This window comes from Dictyostelium discoideum, assembly GCF_000004695.1.
Source record: "Dictyostelium discoideum AX4 chromosome 5 chromosome, whole genome shotgun sequence".
Lineage (NCBI taxonomy): Eukaryota > Evosea > Eumycetozoa > Dictyosteliales > Dictyosteliaceae > Dictyostelium > Dictyostelium discoideum.
In genome coordinates this window covers 4,317,143-4,334,642 of record NC_007091.3, presented here as the reverse complement: position 1 = coordinate 4,334,642, position 17,500 = coordinate 4,317,143, and the positions used below count along the sequence as shown (strand labels likewise).

Here is a 17,500-nt window from a genome sequence, read left to right as displayed (position 1 = left end):
TACTAGGACTTGGTCCATATCCATAAAATTTCAATTAAAAGTTTTTATAAAAAAACTAAATTTTTATTTTATTATTGTTTTGATTATTTTTGTTTGAATTTCAATTACCAAAACTATCACTATTTTTATTAATCTAAAATATTAATTTTAATTTCTCGATATGGAATATTTTTTTTTTTTTTTTAGCGGGAAATTTTTTGAAAATTTTGTCAAAAAAAAAATTTTTTTTTTTTTTTTTTTTTTTTTTTTTACTTTTTTATTTTTTTTATTTTTTTTTATTTTTCACACCTTTCAGTCTCGACTTTTATTTATTTATTTATTTATTTGTTTTGGATAAACACTATTTTTACATTTAAAACTCACAATATAAATATATTATATAATACTTTAAAATTTTTAAAATTTTTATTTTTTATTTTTAATAACAATAATAATAATAATAAGAGTAATAATAATAATAATATTCATATATTTATTTTTATGTATGAATACAATATAAAATAAAAAGAAATGTTAGATGAAATATTGGCCAAGGCATTAAGAGAAATTGCCACCAATTGTTCATTTGGATGCACATCTGAGGATTTATGGTATCATTTAAACGATACAGAACTCTCAAATGGTACAAAAATTAAATTAACAGAACAAACAAAGAGATATATTCATAGGTTATTATTAAATCATAAATCAATTAAATTAAAGGAAAATCCATTATATAAACCTGAAAATGAACAACAAAAACAACAACAACAACAATCACAACAACAAACCCAAGATGTTGAAATGGGTGATGATGATGAAATTCTATCTTCACAACAACAACCACAACAATCTTCACAACAACAACAACAACAACAACAAACACAACAATCACAACAATCTTCACAACAAACTATTAACCTATCAACACCAATTAAAGCAACACCAACTAGATTACCAACTCCAAAGAAATTTACACCAAGAAAATTCTTAGGAAATGGTAGTATTGAAGATGGTGGTTATATTAGTGATAATGAAGATTACAATGAACAAGATGAATTTGAAAATGGTGATAGATCAAAAAAGAAAGAAGTTATTATTTTTAAATCTTCAACACCTATTAGAACCTCTGTTAGAGATTGGGTAGCTGGTGGTGCAATTAGTACTATATTAACTCCAAAGAAGAATGATAATAATAATAATAATGAAAATAATGAAAATAACAATAATGTTAATAATAATAAAACAAATAAGAATGAAATTAATGATAATGATATCAAACAAATTAATAAATCACCATATTTAGAAATCTCTCAAAGATATGTTTATGTTGCAGATACTTATAATCAATCACTTGCAGTTGGTATACCATATGATCAATTAAATAAAATATCACAAATTCAATGGAGAATTTTAGAAAGAGTTTCACAATCTAGATTTGAAGGTTCAATCGTTAGAGATCTTTCACAAGAATTTAATATTGATCCACGTTGTATATTTCCACCAATTAAAGATTTATGTTTAAAAGGAGTTATGTAAGTTATTATTTTTTATTATTATTATTATTATAAAATAAAAATAAAATTACTAATTTTTATATATATATTTATAAAAAGTGAAAAAGTAGAAGTTATGGGTACACAGAGTGCATCAGGTATTGCGATATCAACTGGTAGATTATTTTTAAAGAAATATTATAGACCAAGATATTTTTCATTAGATGATAAGGAAGGATTTAAACCAAAATTCTATTTTAAAGCAGCATTTTTAAGATATTTAGAAATTGAACCATCTCATATATTATCAATGAAAGATATTGAAAAGAAGTTTAATATTTCACCAACAACATTTAAAAGAGTAAAGAAATGGTTATTTGAAAATGATTTCATTTCACAAGAAACTAGAGGTAATTCACTCATAATTAAATTAGAGATTGGTTTAGGTGAAAAGTTTTGGAATTTAGTTGAAAATGGTGGTGGTAATGGTGATGATGAAGATGGTGATTCTTCAAGCACACCAAAGAAACCAACAACACCAACAAGTGCAAAGAAATCAAAGAATACACCTGGTAAAGGTAATGGTGGTGGTGGTGGTGAGGATGATGAGGATGAGGATGAAGGTGAAGAATTATCATTGGTTGGTTTATCATCATCTTCAAAATTAATTATGGAACAACCAATTTATCAACAGGTTTTTAATATGATTAGACAAGCAGATACTGATGGTATAACAGCAAAAGAGATTTGTATTAAATGTGGTGAATTATCTCGTAAATTCGTTGCACATGTACTTAAAACTTTAATTATTTCCTATAGAGTTAAAATTGTACCAGAAACAGTGGGTAGACAATTAACCTATAGAATCTTTGCAGATACAGCTGATATGTTACCAAAAGATAATCAACTAACAACTGAAGAAGATCCAAATTTATTACATAGAGATATTAATACACCAATCTCAAGATTTAATGGTCGTCTTTTAAATTATGAAGATTTAATATCTGAAAGTAATAGAGTTTATAATGAAATTCTTAATAATGATAAAGAAATAATAAAAGCAATTGAAAATGGTGTTGTTGATAATCAAGAAGCTAATAATAATAATAATAATAATACTCAAGAAAATAATAATAATAATAATAATAATGATGATGGTAGTTCTACTCAAGAAAGTAAAAAAAAAAGAAAAAAAAATAAACAACTAGAGTATGATATTAAAAAAGAAGTTGAGGAAAGAGTTTTAGTTGAATCAGATGATGATACAACTATAACAACAGTGATTCAAGGATCATTACCAACACCAGCAAAGAGATCAATGCCACAAACCGTTTTGTTTTCACAACGTAAAGAATCAGTTTATAATCGTATTAGGGAAGCACGTGGTTGTGTCCTATGGACATTGTTATTACATCAACATAATATAGGTGATACTTCAATGGATAATAAAACTTTGAAAAGAATTATCGACATATTAATCATTGAGAAAATGGTTGGTTTAATTAGATTATACACTCAATCACTTAAAGGATCTCATAGAAAGATATTCTTTGTTTATGATGCTCAAAATTATAGATTAGATGATGTTGAAATCATGGAAATCATTGAAACCATTAAAGATATTCCATCAAATAGAGTATTAAAATCAAATTTATCTGGTAGTTATCAAAATTTAAATAATGAAAATAATCCATATAGTTATTTAAAAAATAGAAATAGAAATAGATCAATAAAAAATAATAATAACAATAATAATGATAATAATGATGAAGATGATAATAATAATAATAATAATAATAATGATAGTGATGAAGATGATAATGGTAACCATTTTGTACGTGATGCTTATGAAGATGATAATCAACGTTTAGATTTAGTAATTAAGAATTCAATTGAAAAACCATTATTTACAGTACATGCTCGTTCAAGATCAATTGCATCAAGATATGGTTTCGTTAAAGGTTTAGTCATTCGTTCTAAATTATTACATCAATTCATTTGGTCATTCGCTGTTAAATTTACAAATGGTTCCTTACATAGAAATAATGGTGTTAATACTGAAAATAAAACAAAAAGTAATGATATTGAAATGAAAGAAGGATCACCATCATCAACAACATCAACAACAGCAACAGATAATAATAATAATAATAATAATGAAGTTAAAGATGAAAGTAATTTACAATTGGTATTATATAAAGAAGTATTAAATGAATCAACTAGAATATTTTTAAATTTATTATTAAAATATTTACCAATTGATGATTATTTAAAGATTGTTTCACAAAATATAGAGATACCAGGATTGGATGAACATATTAAAAAGGGTACATTAATTATTGATTTACCAAAGCCAATAAAGAATTCATTGTTTCAATCGGGTAAATTCTTTGCAAAGATCTCTGATATGGTATCATTATTGAATAGATTGGGTTTGATTTCAAAAGGTTTTACTTATGGTTATACAGAGTACACTTTTCATAGAGATATTCAATTACTCTTTGATAATGGTTCAATAAAGAAATACAATTTCAATTCATTTGAACAATTGAAACTTTATTGGTCAGATTTACAATTCCTTTCATTGTTACCAAGAGATAGAAACAGTTCGCAACCACCACCAGATGATTTCATTTGTAATAAAATTCCAGCATTATATAATATCCTATTATGGGGTGTACCAAAGGATCAATTGACCGATTCAACTAAACAACAATTGTATAAAATTTTCACCGATAAAAAATCACATTCAAAAGAGGAAATTAAACAGTTGGCTAGAGATTTCAATGTTTCAGGTTACAAAGTTTTAACATTCTATAGAAAAGTTGCAAAAGAAAAGTTGGAACAAAAAAGAAAAAGAAAAGCAAATGGTGAAAAGAATGAAGGTGATGAAAGTGGTACTGATAGTGATGACGATAGTGACAACGGTGGTGATGATGAAAATGATGAAGATGGTAAAGATGATTCAATTTTCAAAAAGAAAGGTATTAGAAAAAGAGGTACTAGACCAAAAACAACAATTAGTTTACTTAGTAAATCTGCAAAAGAAAAAAGAGATCAAATTAAGAAAAATTTCCAACCATATCGTAGATTTAAATGGAGTCCATTGGAAGATTCTGTACTTTTAAAAACTTATACTGAAGTATTTGGTAACTTTTTTAAAACAATTCCAGAAGGTGCTAAAAATCATACCAATAGTGAATACTATATCACACCATCGGGTATTCCATCAATGTTGAATCCTCTTTGGGACCAATTGGGTGAACAAATCGATAAAAATGGTACACTTTGTTATAGAAGAATGTTCTTGTTGGTAAAGAAATATCCATCCTATAAAACATTCCATAAATCAAGTGATCAAATGGCAGATTTACCCTCAACTATCCTCGAATTCAATTCAATGTTCAATACAAGTATACCAAAGAATACAAATTTAGAAACCTTTGAAAAGAGTAAATTCGATTCAGTTTCGGAATCAATGATGAAGGATAAAATCTTTTTCTTGATTTCAATGCCTGAAGATGATTATTCCTACAATCTTAGTATTAAAATGATTGGTTCTCAAAATGATCAAATAAGTAAAAAGGATTCAAATAGAGTTATGGATGGTTTGTATTATGATAAAATCATAAAGAATGTTAAATCCAAATCAACTGAACGTTCAATTGGTTTTTGTATTCAAAAGATTCTTTACAAAGTAAATAGTTACAATAGGGAATTCCTTGATGAAAATCGTGTTTTCCTTTCAATGATTAAAGAATATCCAATTGTAAATGATCATACTGCTGCTGCTGCTAGTAAACAACAAATTTTTAGTAAAGTTGGTATCACTAACAATGGTGATGAGGATGATGTTCAATTATTCGAATATGATCCATTAACAAGTGGTGGATCTGTCTCTTCAATGTTATACCTTTTAACCAATAACAAAGTTTCACCAAATATTTTAATTAAATCAACATTTGATCCAAAACTTGAAAAAGCTCCAAAACTTAGAGATGCTTCAAATCAACGTTTAGAATCTATTGTTAATAAAATTGGTGTATCCTATAAACTTCAAGATTATATAGATTATTCCTATATTGAAAATGAAAGAAAAAGAGCAATTAATCCTGATGTTATTGGTATAAATGATCCATTATCAACTGAAAAATTAAAATTCCAAGAAATCTTTAAATCATCAAATAATAATAATAATAATAATAATAATAATAATAATAATAATAAAAATGATGATAATGATAAAGAAGATGATAATGAAAATAGTAAAAGAAGAAAAACAGATGAATCAACTACAACTACAACTACAACAATGAATGATAAAGAATTAATTTTAAATGAATTTGAAAATAAATTCATTTCAGAAGAATTTAAAGAATTATTTAAATTAAAGATTGAAAAAATTATTGATATTTCAGATAGAACTGGTAAATTCATTGGTTGGTTTTGTTTAATGGTTCAAGAAGTTTTCAAAATTATCAAAAGTAAAAATGTTAATGGTGCAAAGAGAATTGAAATCATTAATCATTTAATTTCAAATTCAGATTCTAATGAAATTCTTCAAAAATTAATTCATTATGATGATTCTAGTAAATTAATAATAAAGTTAAATCAATCAAATAATCAAGATGGCGATGTTGATAATAATAATATTGATGATGAACAAAAAATTAATAATAGTCAAGAACAAAAAGAAGAGGAATATATCATTGATCATTCACAATATATTTATCAAAATTTATTAAACTATATTTTAGAATTAAAATCATTAGGTATTGTTGATACTCATTTCACATTCCACCATAAAATTTATGTCGCAAAAGAATTTTTCATGGACTCTTTAATACCTATATTTTATACTTTACATCAACAATATCTCAAAGATAATAATTTAAATGATGTTGATAATAATAATAATAATCAAACTGATGTTGAACAACAACAACAACAACAAAACCAACAACAACTTAAACCATTTGTTGATTTAAGTTATAAACAAAAGAAATTGATTAAACCTTGGATTGATGTTTTTGGTAAAGTTAATAGAAGTCAATTCAATAAGATGTTTTTCGATTTCCTAACAAATGTAAATTTATACCCAGGTTCAACTTTAGAGAAAATCACTCATAGACTTCAAAGATATTCTCCTGCAATGTTAAAAGAAGTTGCTGTCATCTTACAATCCTTAGATTACCTTTCGATTAATGAATTTGAATTAAAACCTCCAACTTTATTCTCTAATGGTTCTTTTGTCACTAAACCTTTCAATCAATTTAATGATGGTTGTGTTGATTTAATTTTTAATCCAAAACCAAAATTCTTTAATCTTCAATCAGATTTTTCAATTTATCTTTTAACTGAAGATTTTTAATAAATAAATAAAAATAAATAAATAATAATAAAAAATAATAATATTAATAAAAATAAATAAATAAATAAATAAAAAAATATATTTTTAGAAAAAAAAAAAAAAAATAAAAATAAAAATAAAAAAAATAAATAAATAAAAAAAAAAAAAATAAAAAAAATAAAAAAATAAAAAGAAAATAAAAGAAAAATAAAAAAATAAAAACTAATTCTTGTTTATACTTAAAATAATTATTAGTTTTAAAATAATTTATTTATTATTATTATTTTAAAATAATTTTATTCTGTTTTTTTGTTCCATGTTCTGTTTAAAAATAATAATTTTAAAAGAATAATATTAAAAAAAAAAAAAAAATTTGAAAAATAATAATAAAAAAGGTAATAAAATGTAAAAAAGTTTAAAGGAGTCAATCAAAAAAGAGCCTTATCGATGATTGCTGAATCTTTATTATAATTTTTTTTTTTTTTTTTTTTTTTTTTTTTTTTTTTTTTTTTTTTTTTTTGGGTTGATCTGTTTACCATCAGTCAATAAGATCTATTATCTGTCTATCCTTATCTTTTGTTTTTCGTCTATTGGTATGTTTCAATCCTGTTCAAAAAAAAAAAAAAAAAAAAAAAAAAAAAAAAAAAAATTATTGTTAGTAATAGATTTTCTTTTATTTGCAAGAAATATCCAAAAAAAAATAATAATAATAATAAAAACACCACACAAATTCCAATCAAAGTAAGATAAATTGTGATATAACTTAATACATTTTATTATAATTTAGTTTGGTGTAATGAGTGTGTGTGATTTAGTGAGTGTTAGTGATTTAGAGAGTGAGAGAGAGTTAGTATGTGAGTGATCAATTTCAATAACTTTTATAATATAAAAAAATAGTATTTATTTTTTTTTTTTTAATTGAACAATATTTTCACATTTTTCTAAATTTATTTATAATAAAAAAAATATTATATGATGCTTCAATAATATTGGACACATTACAAAAAACAATAATAATAATAATAATTAACAATTAAATTAGTTAATAATTAGTGGTGATTGCCTCGAGGTTAAGATTTATCTCTTTTATTATTTTTATATAATTTTTTCTTATCACAGATGCATGAAAAAAATCTTTTAAAGGAATGGAAAAATAATAAAAAATAATTTAAAATAAATAAATAAATAAAAAAAATAAAAAAAAAAAATATAAAATCTAATCTAGTTGATCTTTAACTGATGGTAAACAACAAAAGGTGTAATTATCAACATCAATTTCATTAACAACAACATATATCTATTTTTTTTTTTTTTTTTTTTTTTTTTAAGGGAACTAATTTTTTATTGTATAACTGTTAAAGATTAAGTTTGTCGTGGTACACAATACAGTTGGTGCTCTGTAAAAAAAAAAAAATAATAAAAAAAAAAAAAAATAAAAAAAAAAATAAAAAAAAAAAAAAGTAGTTACATTAAAATAAAAATAATAAAATAAAATAAAATAATAACAATAATAATAGTTTATTATGTAAAAAAAATAAGATTTATTTTCAATAAGAGTGAGTGGGAAATATTTGTGTTATGTGGGTTTGAGTGTGATTGTGTTAATTTTTATACATATAAATAAATATATAAATGTGTGAGTGGGTGTGAGTGGGTGTGTGAGTGGGTGTGTGTGTATGTGTGAGTGTGTGGATTGATTTGTTAAATGTAGAGTGGGAAGCCATAATGGCTTTGCGAGTGAGGTGGGAATTTTTTTTTTTTTTTTTTTTTTTATTTTATATTATTTTTTTTTTTTTTTTTTTGTTTGTTTGGATAATTTTATAGTTGTTTTATTGTTGGGGTATCTAAAATATGTATGTGAAGGGTATTGATCAATTGATGTTGAATAAAAAAAAATTATTTCTTTTTTGGTTTATGCCCAACACAGATTAAATAATAATTATTTTAGAAATTTCAAATAAAAAATTATCTAGTATTAAATAATAAAAAAAATAAAAATAATTATAAAATAAAATTAAAACAAAAATGATAACAACAAAAAAAATTAAAAAAACTATTTAAACAAATGAAAAATTTTAAATTTATAAATCATTTTTCAATATAGATTAATAAATAAATAATTAAATAATTAAATAAATATTTTTTAATAATTAATAAATAATTTTAATTAAAAATAAATAATTAAATAAATAATAAAAAAAATTATTTTAATTTTGAAATAAATAAAAAAAAAAAAAAAAAAAATTATAAATAAGTAATTAAACTCAAAATAAAATTTTATTTTACAAACTAAAAAATATTTTTTTAAACATGTCACTTTTAAGTAAGTATTTATTTAATAAACTATTTTTTTTTTTTTTTTTTTCCATAATAAATTAATATTAATTTTTTTTTTATTTTCCAGATTCAATTTGCTCATTCTCTGGTTTAAATAGAAATAATAATAAAAATGCCAAAAATATAAATTCAAATATTTTTAATAATTTTAATAACCAATCTACAAATAAAATTGCCGGTTCCGACTATATGATGTTCGAAAGTAGTGGAAATGGATATAGAAAAACTAGAGACGGGGTTATTTAAATAAGAAATTAATTAATTAATAATATATTATTAAAAAAAAAAAAAAAATCATGTATAAATATTGCCACAATAGTACCTAAACCAATCAAATATAATTTATTATTATTTAATAATTTTTTTTTTTTTTTTACCGAATAAAAAAAAAAAAAAAATAAAAAAAAAAAAATTTTAAAAAATTAAATAAAAAATATAATATTAAAACAAAAATAATTAATAAGGTTTTTTTTTTTTTTTTTTTTTATTATAAATATATATATATATAACTTAATAAATATTTTATATTTAAATTATTAAATAAATTTATTTTATTTTAAAATGTTTTCAATTAAAAACTAGAAATTTATTTTTTTTTTTATTTTAAAAATAATTTAACTGTCAAAAAACAAATCCGTTGTGGTTAACAATGAACACCCAAATTTCAAAAAAAAAAAAAAAAAAAATTAAAATAAAAAATTAAAATAAAAAAAAATTAAAATAAAAAAATTAAAATAAAAAAAAAAAAAAAAAAATTTAAAATATTTCAAAAAAAAAAAAAAAAAAAAATTAAAACTAACAAAAAATTATTACATTTCCCACAGACACATATAAAGTATACTGTGAGAGAGTGTGTGTGAATTAATAAATTATTTTCAATAATAATTTAAATTAATCAATAAAATATAAAATATATTATAAAAAAAAAAAAAAAATAAAAAAGAAAAGTTTAAAAAATAGATAAAAGTAGATTAAATAAATTAGATTAAAAATAGAATTCTTAAAAAAAAAAAAAAAAAACTTAATTAACAAATAGATAAATAAATAACAAATATATAAATAAAAATAGAATAGAATAGAATTAGATAATAATAATAATAGTAGTAATAGTAATAGTAATAATAACAATAATATTAATAAATTAATAATTAATAATAATAAAAACACACAATGAGTGAATCAGCTGTACCAGCTGACATTATAATGCAACCATTTGCAAAATTATCAGAAGAATCACTTAAATTAGCAGTTGAATCATTAAATGAACTTAAAATACCAAACACAACATTAGCATCAACCACAGCAGAACAACAACAACAACAACAACAGCAGCAGCAACCACCATCATCATCTACAACTAAAGAAGGTGGTGCAACTACAACTCAAGATAATAAATTAACTGCAAATGGTGGAACTACAGCTGATAATAATAATAATAAACCAATGGTAATAAATAAATTAGATTATTTACCAATTATTAAAAGTAATATATGGGATGAATCTTATGGTTGGTTAACAACAATTCCAAATTCGGAATCATTTGCACAGATTATTGGTACAACTATTAAAGAAGGAAAAGACATTAAAAAGACATTATATATACTAGATCCAAAACAATTGAAAGAATCATTCAATTTATTAGGTTTAGACCAACAAGAGAATTCCATAGACACCAATGAGATGATATATAAAATAGAAGAGGAGATGATGATGCAAGGTATCTTCAAAATTTTATTTAAATTAGATAAGAAAACTTTAGAAAGCTTTTGTAGAGATTTAAAAATTCAAATAAAAGATGATATGGGTGCGCTATGTGATTCAATCATGAGTACAATGTATGATTTAGAAGAATCACCTGACACTACAACTACAGCAGCAGCAACAACAACAACTACTACAACAACCGCAGCAGTACCACCACCACCAACAACAACTACAACAACTACAACTACAACTCCAACAATTGCATCAACTCCAACAGTAGTTCCACCAACTAATACTACCACAACTACTTCTACAACTTCACCAATTCCAAGTACAACACCATTGACAAACACTACCTCAATAGCAGCAGCAACAACAACAACAACAACAACTCCCACTGACAATAGTGGTACAAATTCACCAAATAAAGAGACAACTCCATCAAAAGCTAAAAAGGGTGTACCAAAAAAAGCACCAACTAAAAAACAGCCAGCAACTAAATCACCAACAACTGAAACTGCAGGCATAGTACCAACAACCACTACAACACCACCACAGGCAACAACAACAACAACCACAACAACACCACCAACAAATATAATAGCACCAAAAACTAACTCAACTATAATATCACCACCAACAGAAGCACCATCAAAACCAGCACCAAAAACATCAAAATCTCAAGCAACAACAACAACAACAACAACAACTGTACAATCAACAACAAAAAATACCGAAAAATCACAAAATTTAACAAACACAGAACAACCAAAAAAGAAATTAAGATCATCATTGGATAAACCATCATCAGATAAACCATTAACTCCAACTCTTCCTGGTAAAAGGGAGAGAAAACCATTACCATTGGACCCTGTACATTTACAACCAGAACAAAAATCAAAACCAGGAAGCGGTAGCGCCCAATCTGCTTCAACAGCAAAGCCAACCCCTACAACAACCACCACAACTACAACCACTACAAAACCCAAATCTACCATAGCAAAAACATCAACCTCCACAACAATAAAATCAAAGCCCACTACTAAAAAGAAAGAAACAACTAAAATAATAACAAATGGAAAAAGAAAAAGAAAACAAGATAATAATAATGGTAACGAAGAAGCAGCAGCAGAAGAACAAGAAGAAGAAGAAGAGGAAGATAATAGTAATGGTATTCAAAATAATAATAGTAGTAATGATGTAGAAATAAATAGTGAGAATGAATCAGACAGAGAACAAAACGATAATTTTAGTAATTTTGGAAGTAGTAACGGTAATGGTAATGGTTTATTATCAGAGGATGATGACGACGATGATGATGATGATAATAATAATAATATAATGGACTATCAATCAACAGCGTCTTCAGAGATTAAAGGTTATTATACTCATGATAGAAAATGGATATGCCCATCATTTGATTATATAAAGAAAGGAATTGAAAGAGGATTTTTACAAAATAACTTTAATCTTTCAGATTTATTAGAATACTGTAAAATTCATGACCTTCCAAAGAATAAAACTAAAACCAAAACTATCAAAATAATACTCGATTTCGTTGAAACTGGCACCGCACCTCAACAAACTTCAAAACCAAAGAAATTAGTTGGTAAAGCTGCTGCAAAGAAAAAACTACAAGATCAACAAGAACTTGCATCATCATAAATTATTTTAGTTTTAATTCTCTCTTTCCCCCCCCCCTAATCCCCTCTCAAAATTAAAATTTAACTTATTTACCAATCAAAAAAAAAAAAATAAAAAAAAAAATAAAAAATAAAAAAATAAAAAATAAAAAAATAAAATGTTAATAACCAATAGTAATATTTTTTTTTTTTCATATTATATTTTTGTGGTTTTAATCATTGTTATAAATTTTTTTAATTTTATTTTATTTTTTTCTTTTTTTTTGATGGTAAAAATTATTCTTTACAAATATAATCAATCAAAACTGTTAATCCTTTTTAGTGTAACTCAAAAAAAGTGAGAATAAAAATAGAATTTTATATTTAATAAAACAGAAGTGTTTTTTTTTTTTATTTTCCAATAAATCGATCCCCTAAATATCATCTTTTTTTATTTTAAAAGATTTTTTTTTTTTTTTTTTTTTTTTCTTAAAAAATTAAGAATCTATTTTAAGTTTTAATTTCTTAAGTCAACAATGTTAAATATTTTTTTTTTTTTTTTTTTTATTTTTTTAAAATTAATTAACAAAAATAAATACAACAAATATTTTTTTTTTTTTTCATTTCCAATTTATTGATAATAATAATTATTATATTTTTAATAATAATAATAATAATAATAATAATAATAATAATAATAATAATAAATAATGGCAGAAATTAATATTGAGAATCCATTTCATGTTAATACAAAAATCGATGTAAATACATTTGTTAATCAAATTAGAGGAATTCCAAATGGTTCTCGTTGTGATTTTACAAATAGTGTGGTAAAACATTTCTCATCATTAGGTTATAATGTTTTTGTTTGTCATCCAAATCATGCTGTCACAGGTCCATATGCTAAACTCCATTGTGAATTTAGAAATACAAAATTTTCAACAATTGGCTATGATGTTTATATAATCGCCAGAGGTCGTAAAGTTACTGCAACTAATTTTGGTGATGGTGGTTATGATAATTGGGCATCCGGTGGTCATTATAATCAAGCAGGTAAAACAATAAATTTTCTCTAATCCTTTTTCTTTCATTATTTATTTCAATTTTTGTGTATATATAGATGTATATATTTTAAAAAATTATTTCAATAATTTTTTTAAAATCCAAACATTTAATTATAATTGTATATTTTTAAAAAAAAAATAATAAAAAAAAATAATAATAATAATAATAATAAAGTTACTTTTTAAAATAAAAAAAAACTGAATTAATTAATATTAGACATATTAAATTATCGGCAATATAAAATTTAAAAATTTATTAATTAAATGATGGTTTACAATTTTATGTAAATCGAAAACTAATCATATATAAAATTTGGATAGTTTTTTTTTTTATTTATTTTATTTTATTTTTGGCTATAAAAAACTTACAAACAATGGAAATATTTTTTTATTAATTAATTTTAGAATAAAATGTTTAATTTCAATTGCAAAAAATAGGAATAATTAGTTATTATTCAAATTAAACCCCTATCGCAAAAAATAAAATAATAAAAATTTTAAAATTGAAATTTAAAAAATAAAATTTAAAATAAAAATAGGTAAAATAATGATAAATATAACTTTTTTAATTTAATCTTTAAACTTAATTATAAATTAAACACAATTAAGTGATATTGTTGATATCTTTGTTGCAAGAATACACAAAATTATTTATTTATTTCATTTTTTTTAAAAAAAAAATAAATAATTATTAATTTCATTTTGATAAATTATTGTTATTTTTTAAAAAAAAAAAAAACAAAAATAAAAAATCATTTTTTCTTTTTATATGAATAATCTTAAAATAAATTAAAAAAGTTGGAATGAAAAAAAAAAAAAAAAAAAATCTTGTATAAAATTTTAAAAATAATTAAAAAAGGAACTTATTTAAACTAAAAATAAATTTAACAATAAATAAAAAAAATAAAAAAAATAAACAATAATAATAAAAATAAAAAATTATTAAAAAAAAGATAAAATGATTAAAATTATTAATTTTTTATTAATTTTAATGATGTTCTTAATTTTATGTTTTAATGTAAATGCTGATATTGAATGTTCAAAAATTCAATGTAATGTACCTAAATGTCCTCCAGGTTCAAAAATAACTCATTCAAGAGCTTTTTCATGCTGTCCGATGTGTGCCTAGTTTTATTCATTAAAAAACATCTATAAATTTAAAAGATAAAAAATATTTTCAAAATTTAAATAATATTTTTTATAATAAAATTTTTAATTTGTTTATTTGTTTGTTTGTTGTAAATTAGAATTTGTTTATTTTATTTTAAAAAATTTATGGATTTTTGAAATATTTTTTTTTTTTTTCTTTTTGATTTTAAAATATTTATATTCTTTACATCTTTTATTTTGGAAAAAAAAAAAAAAAAAAAAAAAAATTAAAACCAATATGTATATTTCTTTTAAAGATTAATTAATGTTAATATTAATATTTTATTATTATTTTTAAATTAAATCAAGAGAATGTTTTGAATATAGTTTTCTTTTATAAACATTTTTTTTTTTTCAAAACTTTTTATTTTAGTATAAAAATAAAAAAAAAAAGTATTATTTATTAAATCATTATTCAATTAAATAATTTCAATAGTTATACATCAACAATAACAAATTCAATAATAAAAAGAATAAAAAATGATTAAATTATTATTAGTTTTAATGATAGTATTATTATTTAATTCCCAAGTAATGGCTCAATCCAGACCATGTGACAAGGTTCAATGCTCTATTCCAAGATGCCCACCAGGTTCAAAATTAACAGTTTCACCAACAATATCCTGTTGCCCATTCTGTGCTAGATAAACTACTCATCTGTTTCCCCTCCCTTCTCTCTCGCTCCCTCTCAAGAATCCAACTTTTATTATTCCCATTAATTTAATTAAAAACTAAAAACTAAATAATAATAATAAATAAAATTTAAGGAAGGAGAGATATATCGAATAATTATTATTATTATATTTTATATTTTATATTTTATATTTTATATTTTATTTATAAATTTTTATTCCAAGGTAAATTAAGACCTAATTTTTGTAAAGTTTTAGTGCCAAGTGCATAAACTGGATCAATTGATTCGATTTGATCTTTGAAATAACCCATTAGTGATAAACCGCATATACCAAAAAATGTATGAAAAACGTCAGGAATATCACCAGGTTTATCAGCTATACCACCAGTTTCATTATCTTGACATTTTAAAATATAACTTTTCAATTTATCATTATCGATCCAATGTAATCTATCAATTGCACTTAATGCTGATAATACCCACCATGAATAACAAACATCTGATGATTTCTCTGGTCTACCATTTAATCCACCATTTGGTAATTGTCTTTCACTTAACCACCATCCTAATTTATCAATATCAATTTTATTAATTTCATTTAAAATTGATAATGCACCAACACATGTAAAAACTAAATAATAATTAATAAATTAATAATTAATAATTAATAATTTATTATTTATTAATTTATTATCTTACTTACTTTGACCAGCATGAGATTCAGCACCTGGAATGGAACCAAAACCACCATCAAAATTTTGACAACTTAATATATATTCTACAGCTTTTTCACAATTAATTTTATCTAAACTTTTTAATAAAGAAAGGCACATTATTGCAGCATATGAAAATCTTGTATCAACTTCACCCCATTGATCACCAACAAATGATCCATCCTCTCTTTGCAATTTTACAACATCTATTTTTTTAAAAAAAATAAAATTAATATGCATACATACATACATACACACATACATATAAATTATTTTTATTTTTTTTTTTTTTTTTTTTTTTACATACAATCTACAACAGAATTAATATCTATTTTATCTAAAGCATCATATTGAATTAAAATTTGAACAGCTGATAAAGTTGAAAGTAAATGATCGTCATGGGAAGTGTTACCACCGAATCCACCATTTGATTTTTGACATGATAATAACCATTGTATAACTTCATTTTTATCTAATTTATCTAATGATTTTAATAAATATAATGATGATAATCCCCAATACATTCCATTCATTCTAATATGTTCTGTTACCCAATATTCAAATGAATCCTTCTTTGATCCTAATTTAACTATATATTCCACATGTTTATCAATTAATAAATTGGTTGTATGATCAATTGTTGTTGTTGTTGTGGTTGATTCTTTATTAATATTATCAGTCATTTTATCTATATTATATCTATATTATATCTATATATGGTGATATTTATTATTTGAAAAAAAAAAAAAAAATTCCAAATCGATTAATTAATTAAAAATTTGAGATTATGACCTAAAACACATCAAAATTTGTTGTTGTGTTTTGTGAAATTAAAAAAAATTAATAAAAAATTAATAAAAAATTAAAAAAATAAAAAAAAAAAATATAAAAAAAAAATCAAAATTTTGAAAAAAAAAAAATAAAATTGAAAAAATATAAAAAAGTAATTACGCATCTCTATCTCTTTTTTTTATATTTTTTTATTATTTTTTTTTTTTTTTGTCACTTTATTTATTTTTTCAAATTTTTTTTTAAAAAAAAAAAAATAAAAAAAACAAAATAAATAGTAGCATGTATGTTGATGTGGTTAGAGTTAATTTTTAATACACATAATTTAAATAATAAAGTAAATTAATAATAATAATAATGATAATAGAAATATTATAACAATAAAATAGTAATAGTAACAGCAACAGCAAAAAAAAAGAAACAAATACAAACAGATACAAATAAATTAAATAAATAAATTGTGTGTATTTATATAAATAAACAAATGACAACAAATAATAGCAATGATAATAACAAAAGATATGGGATAATAAAACAGCAATTACAGCAGCAGCAACAACAACATCATCAACAACATGAACAACATAGTAGATTAGTTGAAATGACAGCAGGATGCGGAGCAGGATTTATGGCATCATTATTTACAACACCACTTGATGTAAT

The 17,500-nt window shown here is 22.2% G+C and overlaps 8 protein-coding genes across 8 annotated transcripts in view; 7 read left to right on the top strand and 1 right to left on the bottom strand.

The window, feature by feature from the left end:
* Window positions 1–510: 510 nt before the first annotated feature.
* DDB_G0290591 (winged helix DNA-binding domain-containing protein) lies at window positions 511–6,846 on the top strand (the record flags this gene model as incomplete). The annotated part of the gene is made up of 2 exons (XM_630584.1): window positions 511–1,514; window positions 1,596–6,846. The coding sequence occupies 2 exons, from the start codon at window positions 511–513 to the stop codon at window positions 6,844–6,846; spliced, it is 6,255 nt and encodes a 2,084-aa protein (XP_635676.1).
* A 2,289-nt stretch (window positions 6,847–9,135) lies between these two features.
* On the top strand, window positions 9,136–9,408 carry DDB_G0290589 (hypothetical protein; the record flags this gene model as incomplete). Its single annotated transcript, XM_630583.1, has 2 exons — window positions 9,136–9,148; window positions 9,230–9,408. The coding sequence occupies 2 exons, from the start codon at window positions 9,136–9,138 to the stop codon at window positions 9,406–9,408; spliced, it is 192 nt and encodes a 63-aa protein (XP_635675.1).
* Window positions 9,409–10,332: 924 nt separating this feature from the next.
* Window positions 10,333–12,531, top strand: DDB_G0290587 (hypothetical protein; the record flags this gene model as incomplete). Its single annotated transcript, XM_630582.1, has 1 exon — window positions 10,333–12,531. The coding sequence occupies one exon, from the start codon at window positions 10,333–10,335 to the stop codon at window positions 12,529–12,531; it is 2,199 nt and encodes a 732-aa protein (XP_635674.1).
* A 667-nt stretch (window positions 12,532–13,198) lies between these two features.
* On the top strand, window positions 13,199–13,564 carry DDB_G0290637 (hypothetical protein; the record flags this gene model as incomplete). Its single annotated transcript, XM_630581.1, has 1 exon — window positions 13,199–13,564. One exon carries the CDS (start codon window positions 13,199–13,201, stop codon window positions 13,562–13,564), a length of 366 nt encoding a protein of 121 aa, XP_635673.1.
* A 946-nt stretch (window positions 13,565–14,510) lies between these two features.
* Window positions 14,511–14,681, top strand: DDB_G0290585 (hypothetical protein; the record flags this gene model as incomplete). The annotated part of the gene is made up of 1 exon (XM_630580.1): window positions 14,511–14,681. The coding sequence occupies one exon, from the start codon at window positions 14,511–14,513 to the stop codon at window positions 14,679–14,681; it is 171 nt and encodes a 56-aa protein (XP_635672.1).
* Window positions 14,682–15,181: 500 nt separating this feature from the next.
* DDB_G0290583 (hypothetical protein) lies at window positions 15,182–15,349 on the top strand (the record flags this gene model as incomplete). Its single annotated transcript, XM_630579.1, has 1 exon — window positions 15,182–15,349. One exon carries the CDS (start codon window positions 15,182–15,184, stop codon window positions 15,347–15,349), a length of 168 nt encoding a protein of 55 aa, XP_635671.1.
* Window positions 15,350–15,538: 189 nt separating this feature from the next.
* On the bottom strand, window positions 15,539–16,731 carry rabggtb (protein geranylgeranyltransferase type II; the record flags this gene model as incomplete). Its single annotated transcript, XM_001732983.1, has 3 exons — window positions 15,539–15,966; window positions 16,039–16,254; window positions 16,356–16,731. The coding sequence occupies 3 exons, from the start codon at window positions 16,729–16,731 to the stop codon at window positions 15,539–15,541; spliced, it is 1,020 nt and encodes a 339-aa protein (XP_001733035.1).
* Window positions 16,732–17,321: 590 nt separating this feature from the next.
* Window positions 17,322–17,500, top strand: part of mcfW (mitochondrial substrate carrier family protein) — a gene marked incomplete at both ends in the record, with an annotated part of 1,183 nt that continues 1,004 nt past the window's right edge. Inside the window, one exon of the mRNA XM_630576.1 lies at window positions 17,322–17,500. This exon is cut by the window's right edge and continues 313 nt beyond it. Within this exon, the coding sequence (XP_635668.1) occupies window positions 17,322–17,500 (179 nt within the window).